At 48.6% G+C, this 25,768-nt stretch overlaps 2 protein-coding genes across 4 annotated transcripts in view; one reads left to right on the top strand and one right to left on the bottom strand.

Moving 5' to 3' along the window:
• The first annotated feature begins 9,007 nt into the window (after nucleotides 1–9,007).
• LOC105560975 overlaps nucleotides 9,008–25,768 on the top strand; it is a 67,148-nt gene continuing 50,387 nt past the window's right edge. Inside the window, exons 1-6 of one of the 3 annotated variants that reach the window (XM_012010542.1) lie at nucleotides 9,520–9,587; nucleotides 10,042–10,182; nucleotides 10,291–10,575; nucleotides 10,667–10,749; nucleotides 10,839–11,042; nucleotides 11,126–11,206. In XM_012010542.1, the coding sequence (XP_011865932.1) occupies nucleotides 10,314–10,575; nucleotides 10,667–10,749; nucleotides 10,839–11,042; nucleotides 11,126–11,206 (630 nt within the window). In that variant the 5' untranslated portion in view covers nucleotides 9,520–9,587; nucleotides 10,042–10,182; nucleotides 10,291–10,313. Of the gene's footprint in view, nucleotides 9,588–9,946; nucleotides 10,183–10,290; nucleotides 10,576–10,666; nucleotides 10,750–10,838; nucleotides 11,043–11,125; nucleotides 11,207–25,768 lie in introns of those variants that run through there. The other 2 variants (XM_012010540.1, XM_012010541.1) reach the window with 2 other exon arrangements.
• LOC105560974 lies at nucleotides 11,256–14,365 on the bottom strand. Its single transcript, XM_012010539.1, has 2 exons — nucleotides 12,758–14,365; nucleotides 11,256–12,670 (listed from the first exon to the last, which is right to left on the bottom strand). The coding sequence occupies exons 1-2, from the start codon at nucleotides 14,318–14,320 to the stop codon at nucleotides 12,290–12,292; spliced, it is 1,944 nt and encodes a 647-aa protein (XP_011865929.1). The 5' UTR covers nucleotides 14,321–14,365; the 3' UTR covers nucleotides 11,256–12,289.

Genomic DNA, 25,768 nt, shown 5'->3' with positions numbered 1-25,768 from the left:
CGGCCTCGTTTATCACCACTTGTAGCTCCATCCCTGACCTGACCACCCGCGCGCGCCCACGAGCGGGTGGGCTCTCACCCCCTCGGCTCACCTCCGGCTCGTGCGCGCGCGAAAGGGATGAATCCGGCTCCGCGTCCCCGGCTCTCTGTCTCGCTCTCGAAGCGCCCCGTCGCGACACGTGTACGCCACCCACACCCCTGCCCCCGCCTTGCCTTCCACCCCCTTATTTTCAGCCGGTTCCCCGACCGACGCCCGCCGCTTACCCCGGAAACGCTCGCGGGCTCGGTTATAGCGAGCCGAGAGGGACGGGACTAGATATAGTGAGGCAGGTTACCGTGTACGGATCGCGTGCGTTGTGTGTGTGTGTGCGTCGGCACGTGTGTGACCTCTACACCGACGAGGAGCCGCATACAGCGAGCGCACGTACGAACGAGAGACCGCGCTCGGCTTGACCGATATCGTTGGCCTTTAAGGGCACAGAGCCCGATCCTCGGACTTTCGGAGAGGCTTTAAGCGGCGCGACCTTCGACATTTCTGTGACACGCGCGTTTAAATTGTTCGAGCGACAACTGACTGTAAATCTGGGCAGTAATTTAAGAAGCGGGAGGGATTCTTGTTGGAGGGGAGAGCGACGTGCACAATTGATGTTTGAAATTCCACAGATTCGCGAGGAATAATCTCGATATACTTGGATTTATTAAATTCTCGACGACTCGTCGGACGCGAAACTCTGTAAATTTTATCTGTCATCGATAGAAGAGTTCCTCAACCGGCGGAGCGAGCGTAGATATAATATTCGCGTCGCCGCGTACGCTCGCAACATCCGGAGCTGGAGGTTTCTTGCCGAGTAGCTATTTGTTGAAAAGGAGGACGGGAAGGCCAGAGATTGCGCAAAACCGTTCGTCGGCAGGATCTCGCGGCCGCCGCCGCTGCCGCCGCCGCTTCCCTCTCGCTCCTTCGCCTCGAAGGAGTCGCAAGACTGCTCGCCAAAAACGAATCCCGTATATAACGTTGAAGCCCGAGCGATTCCGCCGTTCGAAACCGCGTATATAAAATGCAGCGCGCCCTTCCACGAGCTCGCGCGTTTTGCCACATGAATTTAAAGCGTCGTCCCCGACGAGCCCGGGCTCCTGTCGGGACGCCGAGGTAATATTCAACGAACGTGGTAAATATTGCACGCGGCGAAAAGTGTGCGATGTGAATTAATGTCAACCGCACTGGTCCCGCGCGCTCTGCTCTCCGGGGTCGCCTCTTTTTTCCCCTCCTTTTAATTATTGAATGTATTTCGCGAGCGCGGCGCGTTTTTGCATGAAAAATAAAGGCGCGTATCAGAAAGAGGACGCGCGGCCGGCACGACAGATTACGCCTCTCTCCTTCTCTCTCTTTTTCGCGCGCGCTCTTTCTCCCGGCTTTCGATTCCCGCCCGAGCGTGCGCCGAGGTTTAAATACGTTTTAAAGTTTCACAGCGAAGGCCGTGTAAACGGCCCATAATGTCTCGAACGACTCTCGACACCGCCTTTTATCTCCCGGTCCTCTCGTCGCGCCCGCCCGCCCGCCCATTCATTATTCCGTGAATAAATAATCGCGCGCGGGCGCGAGCGTGCGCGCGCGAAAGGCCGATGAAAATTTCAATCGATGGCTTTTCGCCCGTCCACTACTTGAAAATTATTCATCGATCTCCCGTTAACCCGCCGCGCGTGTCCCTCCTCCGCCGCGGTCCTTTTCGCGATACCCAACGACGGTGACGACAATGATGGTTCCGGGAGGAGAAATCCCCCTCGGTCGTTTAAACGTTGCAAAAAGAGACGCGCGAGTCTCAATGGATGGGAAAACGCCGGTTAAAACGATTCAGTTCTCTGCATACTCGAAAAGGTTTTAAATCTCCAAGTTCTCTCTCTCTCTCTCTCTTATTCGCTCGCTCGCTCCTCTCCTCTCCAGATTTTGACACGTGCATTCGTATTTTGCAGGAGCTCGAAATAATTTTTTTCATCATACGTGCACCAGCACACGCGGCAGATATCGCCGTTGATAGTAAAGAGTAATCTTCTCTTACGCTTTTAATTGCCTCTCGTGCATCGAGCAACGACCAAACGAATTTACCAAGCTCTCTCATTCGAGAGAGCGGGCGAGAGAAAGCCCGGTGAAAACGGGAGAAGGATGGAACGAGAGAGACGGAGAGGAAGGGAGGGAGGGAGAGAGAGAGAGAGTCAACTGCGAACTTCCATCGTGTCACGTAGCACCTAATCTAGGTCAACAGAATTGAATTTAGAACCCAGCCAGGCTACCGTAGTCATATACCGCTCGGTACGTTTCCAGCGCCGCCTCTTCGCGTAGGCAAAGCGTTTCCGGGTTCACGGCGAAAAAGACGTGATATCTCTTGGATTTTGCCAGGTCGCGGCTAGCTGAACCAGAACAAGAGACAGAAAGAGATAGAGAGAGAGAGAGGGGGTGGAGGGGTTTTGGGGTTTAAATTAACTGTACGATTCTTTGTGCAGAAAAGACGACACGTGCTTGACCCACATATCATAGGTGTGACGTGAAATATTCGTCAATATCCTGTTGGATCCAAGGATAGTCTGGGCATTAATACTACTGCTATTTATATTATGCGTCCGTTACGGTCGCATTTTTCGACGACTAGCGTCGCAAAAAGCAGTATTTTATTTCCCGGGAGGTAAGGTCGGCATCGCGGATCGAACGTTGCTTTTATTCATTATTTAGTTAGGCCGCGCCATCACGCTTTAAAATACGCCGCCACTCTCTTATTATCAAGTGCATTTATAACCGAAAGTGTTAAGATTCCGAAACGTTGCGCAGTTGATTGGCGATAACACATCGCTCCTTCCAACCAGGGACTCAAGTCGATAATTATTTTTTGCGGGAGAAGAAATCACGTCATGACTGTGACTTTTATTGTCCATTCTTTAAAATTATTTCGTGATTTTCATCAAATTGCAGCTTTTATTTCCTAGTCAACTGCTTTAAAAATCACGCCGTGAGAATTACTTTTGAGAGGAAAAAATCACTGAAAAATAAATGTTCTTTCTTAAGCAAAAGTAATTCCCTCAAAAATAAAACTCAACCTGATTTATTGACTACAAAACAACAAGTATGTCACTGTTGGGGTGGCACATTTTATAGGATTTCTGCACGCTTAACCGAATGAGACCGTAAATAAATCAAAAAGAATAACCGTTTAACAGATATATCTAATTTTTCATGGAAAATGATGATATATCTAATTTCATGGAACATATTGAACATGAAATAATACGTAGATTAGATCAGAAGTATCAAAACTTTGTTACTTAAATAAAAATATAAGTTTATAACGAAAACAAAAATTGTGCTCTCTGTGACTGACGTAGGTAACTCATAAAAATAAAATAAGCACCTAATAATGAAGGTGTTATGTAAGGCAACTTTAGAATATCGTTCGGGACCCTCTTTCGTTAGGTAAACATAGAAGGTAAGCGCGCGGGATTTTTATTTTTTGAGAGAAAAAAAATCGCAGAACAACTCTTGTTTCCGATTAAAATACAAATCGCTTGAAGGTTAACGGTTAATTTTTATCGAAATGGGAAAAGGGTTAACAATTTATTTTTACTTTTAGATATAAATTATCTGCGATTTTTCAAAATATTAACAAAAAACAACTCCTGTTTATTGACCCGGAAAAATAAAGATTTCTCGCGAAATCAAACTTCGAATTGATCAGTTGGCAAAGTAGGCTTCATAACTCGAATGAATAATTCTTTGTCTTAAAAATATCTCTTATATTCAATCCCTGCTTCCAAACTGTCTATCGAGGAGACTGGCAGTTTTTAAATTACAAGATGTAATTCGTTCATAGAACTCCCGCGATATGTTTAATCGCGGTGAGAAAATTTTCGAACAACGGAACTCTCTCTCTCTCTCACTCTTGAACCTTCCAAACCTATCGGGGCGTCTTTCTGTTCCCGCGTGTCTTTTTTGCACAACTCGCGGGAAATAAATTTCGAAAGCTGCATGCGCGCATAATATCGAACGGCATATGCAGCAGAGACAGAGAGTAGAACAAGACTAATCCCGCTAATGCCTCGTCGATGTAGTGGTAGGTAACGGGACCTAATCGCTGATACGCCCTTTCATCCTCGCGGTCGGCGAGCGAGCGAAGCGAGGCGAGCGCGAGATTCGACTTTCGACGTAGCTAGAATCTTGTCTCGCTTCCGTTCGTTTCCTTATCGGAGCGCGCGTTCAATCGTGGATCTGTCCTCCTCCCTCTCTCTCTCGCTCTTCTCCGCGCTCGCAGCGTGCACACACACACACACACGCGCGCGCGCGCGAAAGAGACGCGTATGACGTGAGCGCGCACGACGCGCGCTTCCTCGTTCCTCGCGCGGCGATAGCGTGCATGCGGCCCCGGAGATGCCCGATCCTCCTTCGCCGCGCATTTACAGAGCGGAGAATTCCGGGAGCGGAACGGCGCCGCGCCGCGCCGCTCCGCTCTTCACGCCGGCGGTCCCGGGCAGGAAATAATAGCCGAGTGATAGAGTCGAGCGCAGGGAATTTTTATGGCTAAATCGATGTTGCACGCGCGCGGGTCGCGGCTCGCGGGCGACCGAGCGGGACGGCGAGGCGGCGGCGGTGGCGGCGGCGGCGTCGCGGGAGGGAGACGGAGAGAGAGAGAGAGACAGAGACACGGAGAAAAAGAGGACTTCTCCGCCGCTCTAGTGGCGCGAGAGGGAAGGAAGCGGGAGGGGGAGGGGACGAGTGAGCGGGACGGCGTGACAGCGAGGAGCGAAGGGCGCTAGAAATCTGGGGCGGGGATAGATCCGGGCTTTGCGCTCTGCACGCGACCTTGAATGCCGGCCAGCCTAGACCTTGCCTCCGCTCCGCTCCTTCGCTCGCTTCGCCTAGTCCGGAGAGGCCGCGCGACTGTTGTTTCGAGCAACGGAGCGGCGACGGCGGCTGGAGACGGGCTCGCTCGGCTCGCTCGCTCGCTCCCGCGCTCTCGACTCCGTCTCGCTCTTCCGCGTCGATTACGTAAAGAGATCGCGGCGCTCAAAGGACACGACGCGGTCGGATCTGCGTTCCTCCGCTACTCGCCGGCTCGCGGCGACCATCGGAGCGGAGAGCTTTACGTAACGAGGCTCGAATGGACGAATACGCGTCCTCTTCCCGAGCGCAAACGGAGCGCGATTCTCCGTTTCGTAGAAACGCGCCTGACAAATGACTCCGACAGCGATCGCTCCGCGGCGAGAGACAAAATCCGTACGTCTCCCGCCCGGAGGACAGATCCTACCCGGAGGAAATTGATTCGCTAACGGTGGCGAATTCGTCGTTTCAACCAAAGTTCAATTTAAAAGTTTCCTCGGCGGGGAAGCGCCTCGGGTGCGACGAAGGCGCGCGGAAACGGGCCCGATCGATCAACAGCGGCGGACAGGCACAGACGGCCAGGCGGCAGGCGGGAATCGACGCGTTCCCGGCCGCCACCGCCGCCACCGTCGCCGCCGCCGACGGTTATTAATGACGCGAGAATTCGCGCGTCACGCGCGCTGTTTTCAGGGTGCAGGTCGCGGGGGCCCCGCGATAATAACTTGGATCGACGCGCGGCGCGGCGCGGCGCGGCGAAAGCGCAGCGTTGCGTGGCGGCGTCAGCCGAGGCCGGGAAGGACGAGCGCAGCCTGACGACGCGCGGAAGATGGCGAGGAATCCCGGCGCGGTTTCGCGCGCGCGCGCGCGATCGCCGAGCTGGGTGGGATCATAACGGACCGGCGACCGGGCCGAGCCGCGCCTAGACCTAGGCGGATACGACGTAGCCCGTCGCTCGCATTATTATACCCTACTCTAACCTTTATATTCCGCCTTTTTTGCGTTTTCGGCAAAGAGAGCCGCGCCGATCGGATCGCAGCGTCATCTGCCATCGCGAATCCGAGCCGCCCGGGTACCGCGATCGTACAGCCGGCTCGCGCGAGCCGCGCAAATCGCTCGCCAGGCAGCAGCACTGATAGCAGATACGCCTCGCCTCGCGCTGCCTTCGCTCGCCGGATCGTCGCTTTGGCGCGAATCCCGTCGCCGATTGAATTCGCGGTTCTTCCGCGCGCAGGCGGGGCGCGGCCGACGATCGACAATTCGCCGCGATTACGGTGAATACCTACTGCGCTTCCGATGTGCCGTGGGGAAATTGAAAAATATACTTATACGACTTTCGTTCGACAATAACTTATTGTTAGACCCGTGATGCAGGGGTACCAGGTGTAACATTTCCGTGGATGCGCACTCGCGACCAATCAGAAATTTGCCCCAAAAATTGCTTGCAGGCGCAATTTCAAATCCTCGTATTTTTACGTGGTTAGACCAAGGATTTCCAAATAGCACGGGTGGTCGTTGATAAACGCAAAGGGAATTTCCTTTTTTTCAATTCTTTATGAATTAGACAGGGAAAACTGTTTAAAAAGTCGACCAGACTGGCAAAGAATTATCTTTATTTAAGTCACAACAACGTTTTGACCTCTTTCTCGGGTCCTTTTCGAGTACAATCTGGAAACAAATTTCAGATGCTCAAATCGAAATATAAAGTTTTAGCTAGTCTGGACTTTTTAAAAAATTTTCCCCATGTTTAATCAGCACTGGCGACAATAAGTTTCACTCACAAGTAAACCTACTCAAGTGGGGACACACCGATTTTTATGAGCATTGAATATGTTGTTTTTCAGCTCAAAATAAAGGACACGTATTTTTGTATACGTGCCCATGCGCAGTTTTAAGTAGTGTCCCTTTGAAGAAATTTTGACTTTCTCTTTCGGGGCGAATATTGACGAAAATGTCAGAGTTAGAAAAAAGTTTTTAAATAAAAGTTGAATGGTTTCAATAGTACTTTAAAACTATGAGAAAAAAATTTTTTAAAACTTTTTAAAAATACCCCACCACTCAACATTTTTTATTACAATTTTGAGCTTTATTATATACGGTTGAATTCGTAATAAAATAAGTTGTAATTTGGTGCTCAAACATTGTCAAAATTGTAATAAAAAATGTTGAGCGGTGGGTTTACTTGTCAGGTTTGTTTATGAATTAGCGTAATCCATTCCGAGTAGACTCGAGAGAATTTCTTTCCGACGATTCAAAAAGGGTTCCATGAAAATGCGTCTTTAGATTTCTCGTGAAATTAAATGAAACCAAGGGATTTCGTCTTCTACCCGAAAAAAAATAGAATCGGTGACATGAAAGCGAACTCTTTTTCAACCCTTGCGGGTGTTACCGGAACAGACAGGAAGCGATTAATTTCATAATTCGGGGGTTCAAAAAGAATTTCTCTCGAGCTCTCTGTGCTGTCTGGATTCGAAGTCGCGCCAGCTATCCCGGTACTCCTCTTTTTCTCTCCGAAGAATGCTTGCGTCGCATATTTTCCTCGCACCGAGTATCTGCCACGCACATCCTACGCCTGACACGTTCGCGTCCATCGATAAATACAACCAATCGCAGCCGAGGTACAATACCGAATTGTTTACGAACGTCCGACGCGATTGGTTCAATTATCACTTAACTTTCGCCGCCTGTACTTTCTTGTGTTTCGCAGCCTGTGGCGACGGAGCGGTCTTCCGATTTCTCGGGGGCTCGGGGGCTCGGGCGTTTTCAATCCAGGTAATTCCAAGTTTCCGCGAGATCCTCGCGGCACTCAACGCGTTAGAATCGGTAAATGTATCGCTGTTTCCGCCGGTCGATCGACAATATCGAGTCAAGCTCCGCTGTCTCGCGAAATTGGCGAAATGACGCCGCGGCGCCGGCCGGAGCGACGAACGGCAGAGATCGATTTAACGATCTCGCTGCCGAGTTTTCGTATCCCGCGGGAGAGACTCACGCGTCGAGCTCAATCGTGGCAGCCGCAAAAGATCGGCGGGCTAAGGCTGATTGGCAGAGAACAATCCGTAAACGCTTAAGCCTCCACAATGATTCTCGGTTCTGCCTACAATGGTCGTACATACAGTTGTATCGATGGTCGCTTGAGCAGTCGCAAAGCAGTCGTAGTCGTAGTCGCTCGAATAGGTTCAATTCCTATTCCAACGACCACGACTGCGATTTATTGCCGCGACGGACCATTCAGAGAATAGTGTTATATGTCGTGCGTCATTATATGTTGAATATATCGTGGGAAAATACCTCAAAAACAGAAAATCGGTTTCAGTTATACATCGATACGACCCAATCCATGACTCTACGATTCTAAGACTGCGACCATTGTAGACAGAACCGAGAATCGTTGTAGCGCGGAGGCTTTAAGACTGCCTCAGTCGTAGACGTAGGGCAAGGCACAGCGTCGGTTTTAGCAACGTTGGCGCCCTGAGCGAGTTTATCGTGGCGTCTATTCGAATTCAAGGGCTCAAAATTCTTGCGGGGGAAAAGACAAGGCGATGACATCGAACGACGAACCCCATTTTGTTTTTATATTTTAGGGAATCTGTCTCTCGCTCTCAAACTAGGTGAAGTCAGGCAACGGCGCCCCTACAAACTTGGCACCCTGGGCGATCGCCCGACCGCGCTCCACCCTAACGCCGGTACTGGCAAGGCAGAGAGAAACGTAAGTCGTATACAATAGCCTTTCACGACTTACGTTTCTCTCTGCCTTGCCCTACGTCTACGACCGAGGCAGTCTGAAGGCTGGTTTATGCAAGGCCGTAACCGTTAACTTATGCCGGAATCGGTAAAAATTGTCCAATCACCGTTAAAAGTGAAGAGAATAATTGACTGTAATTAGTTAATTTTTACCGATTCCGACATAAGTTAACGGGTACGGCCTTGCATAAACCAGCCTTTAAGCGCTTACGGATTGTTCTCTGCCATCGGCCTAGATTGGCGACTGCGTCTGCGTTCGCGTTTGCGTCTACGATTGTCTCTGGACCAATCAGAAAGGAGTTGCTGACGATTGCGATTCGCGATTCCCGTTTAACCGGCCGTCTATTTTCAAACGCGAACGCAGACGCAGTCGCCAATCGCTAGTGTGATACGGGCATAACAACGTCTGCGGATTCCCGAAGTCAAGTTGGGGTGACACACGTCACCGGCGGCAGTTAAAAACTTCGTAGCGGCGTTCGTCAAACCGTGGCGCGTTCGCGCCATCGCGCGTATCGCAACCACCTCCCCCTCCTCCCCCCTCCCTCACCGCTAACCAGTCGTCGCCGGTCCGCCCGTACGTACGAAATCGCCGATCAACGACCGTGACATTCAAGTCGCACACAGTCGTCTAATAACAACAAACGTAAACCTAAACGGAAGGGGCGGGCGCCGGGGGCTAAGGAGTTGCGCGCGAGGGTTGACGGGTAAAGAGTACTAGCGGAGCAGCGGCAGGTTCTCGGGCGGTTTCAAACGCGAGTTCACGTTCTTCGCGTCCGCGTGCCGTCGGTCCACGGCCGTCTCGTCGCCGGTGCACTCTCGTCGCGCGGAATCAGCAGCCGCGTCCCCGCGCCCAGGCATGTACCCGGCGATCGCGGAGATGTCGCGCGTCAGGAGCCCGTACGACCGGCCGGCGCCGACCTGCTTCCAGGTCCCCGGCACGAAGCTGAGGAACGTGACCTGCGTCCTCTGCAAGAGCAAGTTTTACGTGCCAGGTAAGACGCCGGGACGTGGCGACGTCGCCGCTATCGATTCGCGCGCCCGGCGCGACGATGAACGCCGGGCACTCTGGAGATTGCGAGTCGCTGCTTGTAAAAACGTCCCGGGCGGGGGGAGGGGGGGAGAGGCTTGCCGTGCGCACGGCGAACGTTCATGCCGATCGCACGGCGTGCCCGCGTGAGCGAGGAACGTGCGCGCTGGAGAGGTTAGAATCCCCCATGTGTCCGTTGTAGCCGGCACTCTCGCGGCGCCCGTGCGTCGCCTCCCTCCGCGTTTACTCCGCGCCCGCGACACGCGGACCCGTCGCACGCGGTTTCGCGACGGGACAATCCGGGGGGGGGGGGGGCTGTCGCGAAATCTTGCCAATTCGTCGAGCTTCACGTTTTCTGTCTCGCTTGCACCCCCGCGTCTCTTTTTATCAAGAGGATACGTGTACAGTTGTTATTTTAGATGTCGAGGCCTGAGAGCGTTCAGTCCCGATAGATATTGAAGTATTTCGACAGCAAATCTCAGAGCGGTGTCTTGCATGCCGTATTGTCCGAATAAAAATACAACTGGCGCAGTCCCCTGCTCTGTTGTCCCTTGCTAGATGTAAGCAGAAAACTGTGCAGCTTGTATGTTACTCGTACGACGAGTTAATTGTATAATAAATTAGCCACTAGCCGAAACGTGGAGAGAACCTTGTCGAAATTGTTGCAGATCTAGCGAATCTCAGCGGGTCGATGCTGAGAGGAACTCAGATACCCTTGTTGTTGGATTGCGGACACCCAATATGTAACAGATGCATAAGCGTGTCCAAGGGCAGAACTAAACAGTGCCCTACGTGCAATAAGACTCTGGAGAATTGCAAGTACCCGCTACCGTTGAATCTATACGCGCTGGGACTGCTCGTCTCGTCCTACCATCGCCCAATGGAGAATGACGACGAACAGTTTCTGTTTCGCCACAAACTGCCCACGCACTTACGTCAGATAGCGCAGCAAGGTTAGAGAATGTAGCCTGTTGGGGTGAGAGCAGCTCATCTCTTTGAGAAGAGGAAAACGAACGTCTATAACATGTGCGTCTTTGGTTGTAGGTTGTTGCCACGAGTGTGGGAAGCGAGCTAATGTAAACTGTCCGCAATGCATGGTCCTCTACTGTTTTGCCTGCTACTCAAAAGTAAGCTGGCATTTCGTGAACCGAGTATCTAACGACCAGACGAATTACACTTGTGATATCTCACGACTTCGGTTCCACCTTGCTTTCAGATCCATGGAAGGGCGTTGCAGAGTCACACACAGATCCCGATATACGACGGAGGGCCCCACACTCCTGCTGCGATCTTGAACAGTTGTTCTCCGACTTGCACTGAAGCATTGGGCTATTTTTGTAACGACTGTAGCGTGGCCTGTTGCTCAAATTGCACTCTGATCTCGCACAAACTGCACCGTTTCGTGGCGTTGTCGGAGAAGGTTAGTGACGTTGTTCGAATTGTACAAAAAGTTTTATTACGCATTGTTGCGAGAAGCTTAAACGACTTGTGCTCTATTGGCAGAACGAGAGCCTGCTGCCCGAGTTCAACGAAACGTTCAGGCGCATCGAGGATACGCTGCTGCGAGTTTGCCAGACGAAAGAGGTGAGTCTGCATGTTCAGTAAATATTTCTCCTGGCGAGGCGCTCGCTCGACTGTTACGTAGACGCCAGGAAGTGATAAATAAATAAATTTCTTTATTAATACTTTTAACAAGATATTAGGTACGCGTAGAAAGATTGACGTATGGTCATTTGGCGATATCGTTCAACGCGAATGGTGTCGCTCGTTCTTTTAACGTTAATTTCTTTTTTAAACCATTTCTGATAAATTATAAATAAGTTCTAGTCATATTCACGCCGATACATAATAGAAGCGCATATTTTAAATATAAACGAGCTATATATAAATTCGGGAACCATATTTTATATATCGATTGGGGTAAAATAGTTATAGATAGATGGCGAAACCTAGGCGATTTTTCTACGAGTGGGATATTCGCGGTGGAAATATTTTCATTACATTTTCAACGCGAAACGGTACTTCTATAAATGTTACTATTTGCTATTGAGACGTACAAATTTGGTACGATTCAGCACAGTTGTAGGAATTTTACGTTGAATTGATATCGAATATTAATAATATCGTATCTCTCGTAAATGACTTTCGACCAATTATTAAATTTTGGTTTACAAGTATAACCAGTGTATCGGAGAGAGAGAGAGAGAGCGTTAATTAGTGTTGTTTACGCTATTTGGAAAATGATCTGCTTGGAAAATTACGACTTGTTACGATGGAAATCTATGACTCAATTGGACCATTCTGGTGTAGACCGAGAGAGAAATGAAGCTCCGCGTAAGGCGGGCGGGCGCTTTCCGTGATAAATAGTACACAATAGTATACGCATATGACTAGAGGGGATATAAGAGAAATACTTAATATCATCAGCCATTTCATACCCGTACAAAGACCGTGAGATAATCTAGCTTATTTTACGCGCGATGTGATTTGCTCTATGCTCAAATCACACGTAACTCTATCATATTGCACTTTTTCGGGATTGCAAGGCTCGTCGCCGCAGAGTCGCGGCCCTACAACCCGCGACGTATTTTTTCCTTTTCATTTACAATGGCAACGAGTCAGATATTACATAGTTAAGACTAAGTTACTTGGCGCACGACACTCGAATTACGAGTCCACGTCGTCGTTGGTGCCGTCGTCGTCGTTGTCGTCGTCGTTCGCCGTTTGCGACTTGCCCTTTTGCTTGCCCTTCTCCTCCTGCTGTTTCTTCTTCTCCTGCAGCTTCTTTTCCTTCATCTTCGCCTCCATCTCCTTGAACTTCTGCTCCAAGTATCGATCTACCTCCGGGCCGGTGAAGTCTTCGGGGAATTTGGGCATAATTGGCAGGATGTATTTATACAGTCGTTCGTTTAGCACGTACAGCTGCGTCGTCGTCTCGCACTTTACGTTGAACCACCAGTCGCAGGTCAATGCTATCTGGCTGAATATCGTGCCGTTCGGACACAAGAACGACGACTTGCCGCCATTCAGGTCGCAGTAATGCCACACCTAAGAACAATATCGTTATCAAGTGATTCTAGAAGTCAGCGTATCGAATCGCGAATGTTAAATCTACGAGAATTATAACGCGCTCACCTGGCATCCGGTCGCCGGGTCGCCGAAGAACCCTTTGTATCTCTGATCCTTGCAACTGAATTTGGTTTCCGGTATAGTCGCGTAGGCCGGGTAATCGACGTTGGGCTTTCCGCGCGTCGCGCCGTACTTGAGCGCCGGCAGCGGCATTTTCGGCCCCGGGCGCGTAACTTCGTTCGGCGCCACGTACTCCTGACTCGTGGACGCCTCGGTGGAGATGGGCAGGGTGTACCGTTCGTCCTGCAGGACGTCGTCGCTCAGGTCCTCCGTGATCTCGTACGAGTGCTCGTACGGAACGGTGGTGGGAGCGCTAGGCGTGGAGCTCGGCTTGGGGCCTTGTCGCTTAGGCTCGTCCGAGATGTCCTGAACGTAGGGGATGTAGTATTCCACCTTGTCGTCCTTGACGTGGTTCAAGCTGTAGTCCGGCTGCAGCGACGGTTTAATTTGCACATTCTCGTCCGTCGTCTTGTATCGCTCGGGATCCTCGGTGATGACCAGAGGGCTCGGTGTCACTTGAAATCTCGTCTCGGTGATCACCTTCGGCCGCGTGTATATTTTCGGCTTGTAAACGTCGTAGCCGATCACTCTGGGCGCCGAGGGCGAGGGCGGGGGCGGCGGGGGCGGCGGTAACGGGGGTCCCTGCGGCTGCGGAAAATTTTCCTGCCGCGTATTATGCAGAATATTAAGTATCTCCACGAGCGTTTTGATGCTGCTGTCGATGTTGTCTTTGTTGAGCGTTTCCGGCAGTCGCTCGGACAGCTGGAAACTCTCAATCAGATTGTTGAGATTCACGCTCGGCTTGCGATAAAGGGAGACGACCGACGGCTTTGCTGGCGGCTGCTGCTGCTGCTGCTGTTGCAGCACGCTCGCGTGCACCGGCAACGGGATGTATCTCAGCCCCTCGAATTCCTTATTGGGGTAATTAACGACGGTGTTCGGCCTCGCCGTGTAATCCTGATCGTAATCGTCCTGCGGGTTGCCGAGCAGCGGTTTCTTGACCACGGCAGCGGAGGGTTGCAGGGGTCGCGCGGTGATGAAGTATCGATTTTCCTTGTTGAGGATATGACTGGCAGGCGTGGTAATTTGGGGGTAGGTCTTCTGCACCCGATAGAGCTCGTAGGCCGGGGTGGAGTACTCGGCGTAGTTGACCTTGGCGTTGTACTTGACCGGCGCGAAGTAATCGTTATCGCCCCCGATGTTTCTGGGATCGAATTGCACGGACGGGATGAATTTCTGGTCTTGGTCGGGCGAACCGACGCGGTACTTGTTACCGCCCCGCCTCGGCACGCTAACGAGCCGAATCAGAGGCTGCTGCTGCTGCTGCTGGGACGGAGGTCTTCGAAGCTGGGTGCCGCCCGACAGCTCGTCCGCATAATTCTGCGCCAACGCGGCCTGAGCGTTCAGGTAATTGTTGGCGACGTAGAACGTCATGTAGGGTATCAATCTTCGGTATCTCTCCTTGAACGTCGTGAGGTTCATGTTCGCCAGCAAGTCGTCCCCGCCGTCCACCGGAACGACGCTGGTCGCGTTCGACGTGGCCGGCTCCGTCGCTGCGAGGCCTCGCATCAAGAGAACTGCAACCGAGAAGAGAGTCGTTCGTTACATTGATTTTCGGGCGGATTTAACAGCGCGATTAATGAAATTAATCATTTCATGTACACGGAAAGGCCGGCTAAGGCAAAAATAACTAAAATTAAAATTAGTTTCTTCAAATTGCCAGTTTAATACTAAAAATCCAAATTTTATTCCACCACAGCTGGACCACATTTGTCAATTTATCTGTCAATGCAGAACATTTATTGCGAAAAATATTACCTCAGCCAGGGTTAAAGTCGGAAAATAGACGCGTAGATAACATCTTTATATTGTTATTGCGACAAATATTATCATACGCCTCGGTGGTCGAATTGCTGAGACGCCCGGGCAATATTTTTCGCAATAAATTGGCTGCATTGACTGTGGTCTAATAAAATTTGGAATTTTAAAATGAAAATGTTGCCATGTAAATAGTAGGTGCATCTATAGTGTTTTGCGTTGCAACCTTCACTAAGGGCCAGTTTCATAAACGTCGGTTAACTCCTGACCGAAGGTTAATTGATACTCCGTATCTTTTTAGAGAACAAGATAGAAAACGATAGGGAGTTGACTGAACTCTGGTTAACAGTTAACCGACGTTTGTGAAATTGGCTCTAAGTTTGCTGCACAAAACGCATATAGTTGTCTTCACTACTTATTGTACCTATGTGGGGTATGACAAGCACAGATACAGCCGTCCCAAATATTACTATTTATCGGGGTTGCGCCAACCCTAATTAGACACGTGGTAACCGTATCGGTCCCTCCGTGTACCGTTCTCGTGCTATATTTTCGCGTTACTTTAATGCGAAAATAATGTAGCTTTCGCGTGGCGTAATCAAATTAGCCCCCGGAAATTTAAAATTCGAATCGAACTCGCGGAACCGCGCGAGACAACGGCGTTGTCTCGTTGCGTTTTTCGATGCGTCGTCACGATTGCGCGAACGACCGCGTGCGGAAGAACGCGAAAAGAGAATGGGAGATAACGCGGTATGTCTGAAACGTCCCGACAAAGACGAATCGTGGGGGAAAGGGAATACGGTCGAGGGTTGAAGATTGAGCGGACGATAGAGCCTGGAGGGAAGGAGGGGGGGGAGGGGCATTGGTACGTTTTTAGCGGTTGCGCCACTCGAACGTGCCAGCGCGAATATATCCTCTGCCGCGGGAGCAGCGATACACGCACGCGTGCACCACGCGCGTCTACATACGCGGCTTTTATCTCTTGCCATCTCGCCGCACGTACAAAAGCGCCTGGCCGGCTCTCTCCGAATATTTTCCTTCTAATTTAATTTCACGCGGGTGGAGCGCGTGCGTTACCTCGCGCGTTTCCGAGGACGGGGGGGGGGAGATATAGGGGGTGTATCGCACATGCGGCTATAACGATGCACGGTGGCTTTTTCGAGGAGTCGATTAGAGGTGTACGTATTTTTCGTGGGACACCGCGCGGCTCGTCACAAAAAGCTCTTTTTTTCCCCTGCCCCTTGAAGCTCTCTCTCTCTCTCTGTTACACACGCGCCTTCCTGCGGACAGCTTGTTTTCGGCAACCACTGAAAATGTCCCGGCAAAACCGTAAAGCCTATCACACAATAGGTAAGCACAGGCAATAGGAATGAGGAATAGAAATACGGAATAGAGACCTATGTAATGCCAAGACACGATGATTCGTTGGCAATAGGAGTTGCTGTCCAATCATCTGCTTTTTGAAACTACGTGCCTGGCCCAGTCTCAACTGCGATTGGTCAGGTAGGTCAGGTACAAGGAATAGGGAACAGAAATTCAACCCGTCGGAAGTTCTGTTTCTATTGCCTATTCCATGTTCCATTGTGCGTTGATACACGGTTTCTGGTAAGTTGGAATTTAGTTATTTCTGTTGCCCGTGTTCCCTATTCCTATCGCTTGTGCTTTCGTACTTTTTTTTTTCTACGATTTGTACGCGCGCACGAAATCGTTTATGAAAATATTTTAAATACGTGTATATCGAGGTTAACAATGGGACTCTGTTTATTCACCGTACAGTGCCGCGCATTCTCCTGCGGGAGCAATTGGTCTATGCCGCGTCACTACCTTATTCAGCGCGCTACGCACATGTGTACACGCGCGCGTACGCACACATATTGTTTCTATCTGAATAATTTCGTCATGTATCATTTAACTCTTTACCGGTACGTTTCATGACAACGGTACGATTACGTTGAACAATATATATACATATATATATATTTTTATTACGCGCGTCTACATCGTGAAATGTTACATGTTTTGACGCGGCTAAAATGCTGCATGAAATTAAAGCCGGAAAAATTGTTCGATCTTTTCGAGAAACGTCAAGTTTGAAAACATGGAACGAGTCATGAATTTTTACATAACTCTTCTCGACTCTGCCTTTCCCCATTTATCCCCGGTAGAAATTCTATCCCACGGAATATTCTACACGAATATATACGCTCGCTCTCTTTTAATTCGCGAGCTCTCGTCATATCGCCCGGCCGGCGATATTGCGGCGCGAGAGATGCGAAGGGAATAGGGGGATGACGCGAAATAGTGGAGGGAAAACCGTGTGGTCCGAGTGGTGCCAGATATAAACCCGCCTCACTAGTCTCGTCATGAATTTTTATAAACCGATTATTTAGCGTCGATGTAACAAAGTGCAGCGCGCTCGCTGAAAGAGAGCGCCGCGGCGCTCCGAGCCGGCGGCGCACATCAAAGGGCCCAGCCGCATATTCCTCCCCCCCTCCTCCCGGTCCTCCGTCTATCACCGTCTCTGTCGCTCCCACCCTCTCGTGGATTACACACAGTTATACACACCGGCCCCGACCTGGAAATCCAATTCGATTCTGCATGAAATGAGTCTGGAAACTCTGCTCGCGCTGCGGCGCGGCGCGGCGCGGCGGTGGAGCATGGCTCGGCGCGCTTTATTAATCCTGTCAGTGCGAAACGCGATTGAAAAATTGGCGAGGCACGCGTGCCCGATCTAAGGGGAGCTCGTCTTGAAAATTTTCAAAGCGCAAATGCGACGTCGGTCGCGAATTGCGTTTTCTACGTCTGCCGCGCGAGGCGACGACAGGGACGCGGAGACGTTGGATCTCTCGCGCAAATCCACCTCGAGATGTTTAAGTCCGGAGTCTAAGGAAATCTCGTCTCTGCTCCGGGGGGGAAAAAAAAGACAGCAACCCATTTTGGGGCCTACAATTAGTAATCGAATTATTTTGATTGTTCGTAACTCTATTCTGGGAAAAATGTTGACCGTTTTTTTGTAGTTAAGCAACTTAACATTTTGGTTGGTGCCTCTTAAGTGAAAATCATCTTTGCGTTACTGAATATCGACGGAACTAATCGAGAGAATTGGTTAGTATTACTTAAAAATCTTGGATATAGATGGAATAGCTAATTGCGATTTGTAGTTACGCGGGGTAAAATTCGTAAAAGATTAGAGTTACGAACAATCGAAACTCTTCGATTACTGTGGGTTCCAAAATGGGTTGCTGTATTTTTTTCGCCAGAGTGTGTTCCGTCAAACGAGTCAACCGCGGCCGAGGGAGTCTTGGGATGCTTAGCTCGCGAGAAGAGAATTATTGTCGGAAACCCGCGTGAATCGGCGAAATTAAATCGCGCGTGATACGTAACTAAAATATGACAACGCAGCCGAGTTCATTACAGGGTAGATCCTTGTCTCGCGACGAGGGAATCGAACAACGGGAAAACCTCTCGCACTTTTACCGTCCGCCGCAACGAAAAACAATTATTCTTCGAATTGGATCCCAGCCAGACGGAAGCGATGCGGCTGCTTTCTTCCTCCCGAGTCATCGCCGATAGTTTCCCCGCGCCTCGGATCCTCCTTTCTCCCTTTGTCCCCACGACAACGTTTCCTCGAAACCGGCGAAATTCTAACTCGAGCTCCGTGTTGCGCAACGCCCATTGTATCGTGCGAAAGTACGGCGCGTCGGATCTCGTACTACCGATCTGTCGGCGGGTAGCCCGATACGGAATATTAATTGGCATGTATTGGTCCCTCGGATTACGTTATTTCGAACGCGCGTGACTTGGATGCACCCGACGGCTGCTCGACGAGAGGGAGAGAACCCGCGAAACGCAGACGCGGCTGGAATACGCAGGCCGGTTAAGCCTTTCGCTATTCGAACACCGGGACGAGACGGCCGAGTGTCATGTAGAAAAGCACTAGAATTTTTAATTACGCGAGAATCCACGTTCTCCCTCCTCCATGCTTCCGAACGCGCGATATTTAATTAATTTTCGACGAATTGCATCTGCAAACTTCGACGCGGTGGGAAACGTACGGGCGATGCAGTTTTCGGCGGTAATGAACACGCGTGTCCTTGCTCGTCGCTCTTGCTCGGGTACGCTCGCGACACTCGTAATGCGGAACGCTGCGTTCAGCAAAAACTAACAGCTACGAATAATTAATACCGACGGGTGTCGCCCGGGCGGGGGAGTCGTCGCAGCTCCCAATCGTGCGTGGCTGAAATTACTGCGACCGTCACTTTATTTATGGCACGCACGCGAGACGAAGGGCCCGTCGCGCCGAGGGGTGGCAATATGCGCGAGAAAATAAAGCCATTTTTCATCCTTGGAAATTCTTAATGAGTGAAATATCGCGGCCCGCACTCGACACCGGGGAAACATTGCGCAAAAGTCACGGAATCGAGACGCACAGTTTCCAAGTTTCCGACGATATCGACGAATCTCTCAGTCTGCGATTTATTAGACTAATAATTGAAGCGATTTTTATGCACACGGAAAGAGGTGGATAGTATGCGCGAACGAATGTTAGTCATGGAAAAAACGCTTTAATTTTATAAACCATCTTATTTATTCTTCGAGTCCTTCACGCAAGTTTAGTCGTGTAAGTTGTATATGGAATACCTTGCCCATCGCAATTTTCATAAATTCCTTTCGTACACGGAAAAAAATGATGTTGCATCAACAAGATCAAGTGTAATTGAAATAAAATCGTTGAAACAACATCAGTATTAACGAATGCAAAACAAGAGATAGGTGTCTTAATAATCTGGATATTTAGTTCAATGCTTAAAATTACAATTCACACCCACAGAAAAAATATCCGGATCCAATGCTATTACACTTCAATGTATTATAAAATAGGATCGATATAGCGCTAATCATATTTATTATAGAGAAAGGAATATTTAATCTTAAATAAAAAATTCGAAAATTTAGAATTGTCTTTTGTCGAATATCGCGGTGCCAACTTCGTGCGTTGAAAGAAAAATTTATTCTTAACGCAAAAATATGTAAACTTACATTTATAAAAGTTATTCTTGTCTCGATATAGCAAGTCTATCTTTTTTCGATAGAGGAGAAGAAGAATTATTGATTTTATTTTGATATCGTCTTATTTTTATACTAAATGAGGTTGTGAGAAATATAAATGCGTCAAGAATATTGTTTGTCTCGGTAACAGAAATTCTTTCTGAGGATATGCTAGCTCACATTACAAGCTTGTCTCGTAATAGGGAACTTTCCTCTATTAATATTGTATTATGTTTAGTGAGGACTCGGTGCGTGCTATAGCAGATTGGAATTACATTAGCGAAGTTGTTTTCTCATTTTTATCACTCTCTAAAAGTCGATCAGTGGATTATCACTGAAAACAGTGAATAATCACTGATTTACAGTTGTAAGTATACCACTGAAAATCGCAGTGGTGAACCCACAGAAAAAATTTTCGGATCTAATGCTGTTACACTTGATAGAATTGTCTTTTGTCGAATATTGCGGTGCCAACTTCGTGCATTGTAAGATGGAGGGAAAATTTATTCTAAACGCACGAATATACTTACATTTATATAAGTTACTCTTGTCTCGATATAGTAAGTCAATCTTATTTTTATACTAAATGAGGTCGTGAGAAATGCAAATGCGTCAAGAATATTTTTTGTCTCGGTAACAGAAATCTTTTCTGAGGGTGCAAAGCAAATACAATTGAGTGGATTATTTATGTTTGTGGCAGCTCGTGACGTTCAATTCAAGCAACTTCAGTTTTGTTTAATTCAATAGCAATTTTTTCCCCCCGCGTACGTTTTAAGGTTCATTTACACATATCCGTGACGTGTCCGTTCAGTGCCGTGAATTTCCGTCAGTATCAGTGATAATAAATATTGTTTCCTTGTTTTTTAATGGACGTGTTCACACACAGTCTCTTCCGGCACAGTCCCGCATTCGGGCCGTTCAATCCTGTTTACTTCTCCTTCTAAAGTTATAACAATTATTGCCGATTCGTCATCTGTAAACTTGAGCCGTCTTGCAAGTCGCTGAATCCAAATCACCGTCACTGATACATCACGAACATCACGGACAATAATATAAGTGCGTGATATAATGATAAAGTAATGTAGTAATTTCTTGACTGTACTGTTCGTACGTTTCTTGAAGCATTTGGATTAAAGCTCGAATAAGCTTAAAATTTCTATAAGTAATCAATTCTTCGAAAAGGTCGCATAAGGAAATATGAAATTTTGATTACTAAATAGATGGAATGGCGAGGAAATTGGCTTTTACCCGAGCGAGCTACAATCGTAAAAACGTGGCAGGATACAATGTGTGGCAAAGTGTTGTCACTTGCTGCTGGGGCGACGTTTTCTCACGCGGGATCACGTTTCTCACGCGATCGTATCTCATATCGCACTAACAATAAGATGAATGTTCTCTCTCTCTTCGATTATCTTCGAGCGTACGGCCGATAGAAAAATTTTCCAGAACAATATGGGTATCATACTCGAAATTCACACATATGCTGACTGCGCATTAATACGTGCCGTAGCGTTAAGTGCGCGGCGCGACACGAGTTTCTGGTTTCCGGTTGACCCGCCTCAGCGCACGCGGGGGCTTTCCGGAAATCCAGGAAAGCGCGAGCGTGCCGCGCGCATTTTGCACGTCATTTAATTAAAGCCGGAAAACGAGCCGCGTAATGACACTCGGGCGCGCACGAGGGCTCGTCGCGTTTCGATGCCGCGGGTCAGGTTGCCCCTGTTGCCCCCCTTTCCCCCCCCCCCCGCCTCGTGCCCGGGCACGGGGCGCGGCGGGGTCGAGCGATTCGACCGGAGAATTCTGCGGATGCAAATGCGCCGGCGGGGTCCTCTCCGCTGCCGCGCTTCGCCGCGGTCGGTTGTAACGAGCGGCCGGACCTTAAGGGGATACAAAGCACGTGAAATTGCGCGGAACAAGAACGCCCGGAAATGTAAGTTAGAACGGGAAACGCCGTATATCATTCGGATGCCTTGCGGCACCGGGCGTGGGAGTCGGTTCGGAGATAGCGAGAGGCCCGCGGTCTCCGCCGTGCGGGATAACGCTCACGGGTGTTATTAAGGGTGGGACGGAAAGATTTTGTGGATCTCGGAAACGTCGGCGGCCCTTTCCGGGATACGCCAGGTCCCGCTTTTGGGATATCTTCGCAGATGCGCCCGTGATTTTTCTCCGTTGTCGGGAAGAATCTCGACACGTTGTTCAAGCTCCCTTCGGAATTTTGAAAATGGAGGTAATTTAAACAACACTAGTGTACACGGAGAGACCGATATGGTTACCACATGGTCTAATCAGGGTTGACGCAACCTCAATAAATAGTAATATCCGGGGACAGCTATATCTGCGATTGTCATGCTCACATTGGTATGATAAGTAGTGGAGACAGAATGGCAGTCTTATACTCTTAAGACAGGAGGATCCTAAAGTCATCTGTTTTACCGACACATTCTAATATAGTTTTTACGCTGGTGTAAATTTTTTTATTAGCTTTTATGCACAAAATAATGCCAGGATAAGTTGCGGACCGCCTAGCAGGACACTTTCATACCTAAAACACTCGGGTCAGAAGTCTAATGAAAAAGATATTGGTATTTAAAACTTTCAATTTTTTAATCGCGAACAATTTAAAATTGGCTTTATAAAATTACAAAATTCTTCCATACGATTATAGTACGCGTAAAAACAATGCGGGGGGTTCACGATTTTATATAAAGAACGAAGAGAAATTAAAAATATCTCTTTATAAGTAATTGTGGTTAGGGTTAGATTAGGTTAGGTGACAGCTTCATATGCTGATTTTAATTTCTCTTCGTTTTTTATACATATAAAGTCGCTTTGTTTTTATGCGTACTTTAATCATGTGGAAGAATTTTGTAATGTTATAAAACCAATTTCAAATTGCTCACGAGACAAAAATTGAAAATTTCAAATATCAATATCTTTTTCATTAGACTTCTGACCCGAGTGTTTTAAGTAGGAAAATGTTCTGCTGTTTGACTTATTCTTCGCGTGCCTCTTTGATGTACCGCGGTCGATACGATTAGCTCGGTGAAATCAGATCTGCGAATGTCGATTAAACCTAGACGATTAATAAACTGCGACGCTCCAATAGTTTAGCGGAAAATGTGCAAACGTTTATTTCAACGTCAACAGACAACCGATCTGCTTAAAGTAAACTGCCCACGGCATTTTCGCGCGATCAATCGAATCGCTCCGACATCTGACACTTCTTAACGTCGGTCCTTCGTATCGCGAGTTCGAGCTCCCTTCCCGAGATTTCTCCTTTTGCTCCTTTCTTCTTGACGCATTAAAAGAATGTGCAATTCAATGCGCCTTAAAAATTCAATAGTCATTAAATTGAGCAAAATTTTAATGCCTACAAGTTACTCTTAATTCGCAAAGGCATTCACGTACGATCGCGAAACAATATCGCAAAGCCGAAATATGCTCTCGCCTTGGGCGAAGCGAGAATTTGTAGCTTTGATCGAGAGGAAAAAAAAGAAGAAAGGAACCCGGATGCGGAACTGTGTGGGTGGAAAAGTACACGTAACAACGGTGACGTTGAAGAAAAGGAAGCAAATACGCGCGCCATTATCGCTCGTGTGCCTCGGGTACATTGTATTAATCTTCGTTTGCCCGCCTTTCGCTCGCGCATTGTCCGTCCGTACAATCGAGCGAAATCAATCGATTCAGGGGAAACGCCTCTTGTTTCCCCCTCGAGGATCGGGGTACGCTCAAAGACCGGCTCGCTGTTGCGTTGCAAATGCAGCAACCCCGAAGAATGGTAATAGGTTGCATGTGTCGCTAATGAACTCCCCGAATGGCTGCGCGTACACGTTTACATTGTAGACTATAAACCGCGATGGGAGACACGGGTGCCGGCTGGGACGTTAAATTCATTAGCCCAAGTCCGGCTGAAAATCTTCGTGTTTGCCGCGACACAAAGGAAACGTTTCAATAGGCATCGCGGCGTTCCAGGAGGAAATTCGATGTCCGGCGTCGATAGAGGCTCCAACTATATGGAAATTGCTCCGTATTGCGTGAAAAATGTGTCGCCGCGCGAAAAATATCCCATTCGTCGTTGAGGCTCGGCGATACAAGTTTTCGAGATCGTTCACGAGCGCGGTCTAACGAGCACGCGCTGCTCTTTTGAAAGACTCGGAAATAAAAGAGTTGAAAGATGAACGTTTAATTGCAAAAATACGACGAGACGTTTTAACCCAAGTAGCGCACTTTCGTTGCCTTTCGAAGAAATTCGGAGGTCTCGCTCGATTTTCTGTAATTCCGTGGAATTTATTTCTACGTCCGCGAACGAATCGAGACGGCGCCGTGTTTAATTACAAGCCGCACCATTATTTCCGTATTTTCAATTGTACCGTAACTAGTTAGAAAAATCAACGACTCCGTAATATTGTTCGAGTTCACTGAAACGTAGAATCGCCTACTGTATCCACCACCGCAATTATTCGGGATTTTCGGGCAACTCGTTCATTTGGCCGAATAATTTCAACTATTCGGTCCAAGTATTCCGTAAATTTAAATCGATTCCGCGCGTTCGGTCTTATTGGCCGCTGCTCGCGCGCTGCTCATATAAAATTTCCGCTAAAACGTTTAATAATACAATAAAGCGGCGTACGCGCGAGGGAATCGGTCCTTTCGGAGTGGAGATTCCTTTTTTTTTTGTTTTTTTTCCCCCCCGATAAGGTTTTTACCCGAACGATTCGCAATGGCTTATTTCCGTTGAGGCAATTTTCCGCACACTTGCGCGCTCTCGTCATAGTTAATGCGAACGTTTTACGGGCACTTGTTAGTAGCCTGGACGGTGGTCTAATAAACACAGACACTAATCATCAAATACTGATTGTCTTTCATTATTGCGGCTGATACAATTATTTTCTCGAGGGTGAATCTGTGCGGAGGAATAACGGGGAATAGGAACGCAGTCATTCAGATAATACCTATTTAATTAACAGTACACATCATCAAGCTGCGCAGATATCGCTCTTTCCAGGAATCAGATTAAATTTGTGGCGAGGCTCATATAAATCGTATTAAGCCCTCGACCGCCATGTTCCGTTCCCGCGTGTATTTCCAATTCGTATCTACGGTACACGCCCTGCTCGCTTAACCCTTCCCGATCACGTTGCCTCGACAGTTCCACTCCGTCGATCCTTTGACCCGCCGTGCAAACCGTTGATACCCCTCGTCTACCAGAGCGCTTTGAAAGTCATCTCCGTATATCGCGTTCGCTGAAGAATTTGCGCTGTGAGGCGATACGTAGGGCGGAGATAGTTTTACCACTTTGAGGCAGTAAAAGGACGAGTCGCGATCGACAAGATTTTGCGGAATTTAGTTAACGAAAGGCCAGGATAATCCAAGTCTCAATTTTCGCCGAGTGCTCGCATTCCCGCATAACTGAGATTCTCGGTCTTTCGTTGTTATAGATCTTAGCGCGCCAATTTTCCTCGTTTGGTTAGAAAACTGTTGGCGTTTAATCAGAATATATACGAACTTGGTGCTCGTTCAATGCATAAGATGCGGTCGAAAAGTTCTCTTATCGACGTGTACAGGAACCGCACACGCCTCTCGGTATTGGCATTCAGCGTCCAACAACATTTCACCGGAAACTCTTTACACTCGAGCGAGCAGTTCCCGTTTGCAGCCAGGCACGGCGTCGGACATCGTCGCCCCGAGCGTTGAAATTACAAACGCAACAACGACGGCTTGTCCGCTCTCGTTACGATCTTCGGGACGACTTTCGCGCCTTCGTAGACATCTCGCAGGTCGCGTCTAACGACGTTAACACTCGCGATGCGATCCGGCCTCTGGTTATCGGAATGACAGAAGCATACGCTTCTCGTGTTTGCGAGGCATCGAGACTAACGTAAGCGTCTCGGAGTCAAAATTATTGTCGAGATGAAATAAGGTATGCGCGCGCGCATTTGTCGCCTTTGTTAGGAGAAATCGCGCGCGAATAAATCGCTTGAATAATAAATTACATGTCCGTAGATAATCTTAAGCCAACATTTGTATTTTCCCAAAAAGGCGTTCGAGCTCCAAGTCCTCGTTACTTTCTCTGTACGTTACGACAACCAGTGTACACTATATCAATATTAGAATTAATATTAAACCGACTGCCTACAACGACTGTTTCAAGAA

Source organism: Vollenhovia emeryi, unplaced genomic scaffold, assembly GCF_000949405.1.
Source record: "Vollenhovia emeryi isolate VEMERY1.0 unplaced genomic scaffold, V.emery_V1.0 DF939215.1, whole genome shotgun sequence".
NCBI classification, from domain to species: domain Eukaryota; kingdom Metazoa; phylum Arthropoda; class Insecta; order Hymenoptera; family Formicidae; genus Vollenhovia; species Vollenhovia emeryi.
The sequence above is the reverse complement of the archived record's forward strand: the minus strand, read 5'-3'. Positions and strand labels throughout refer to the sequence as shown.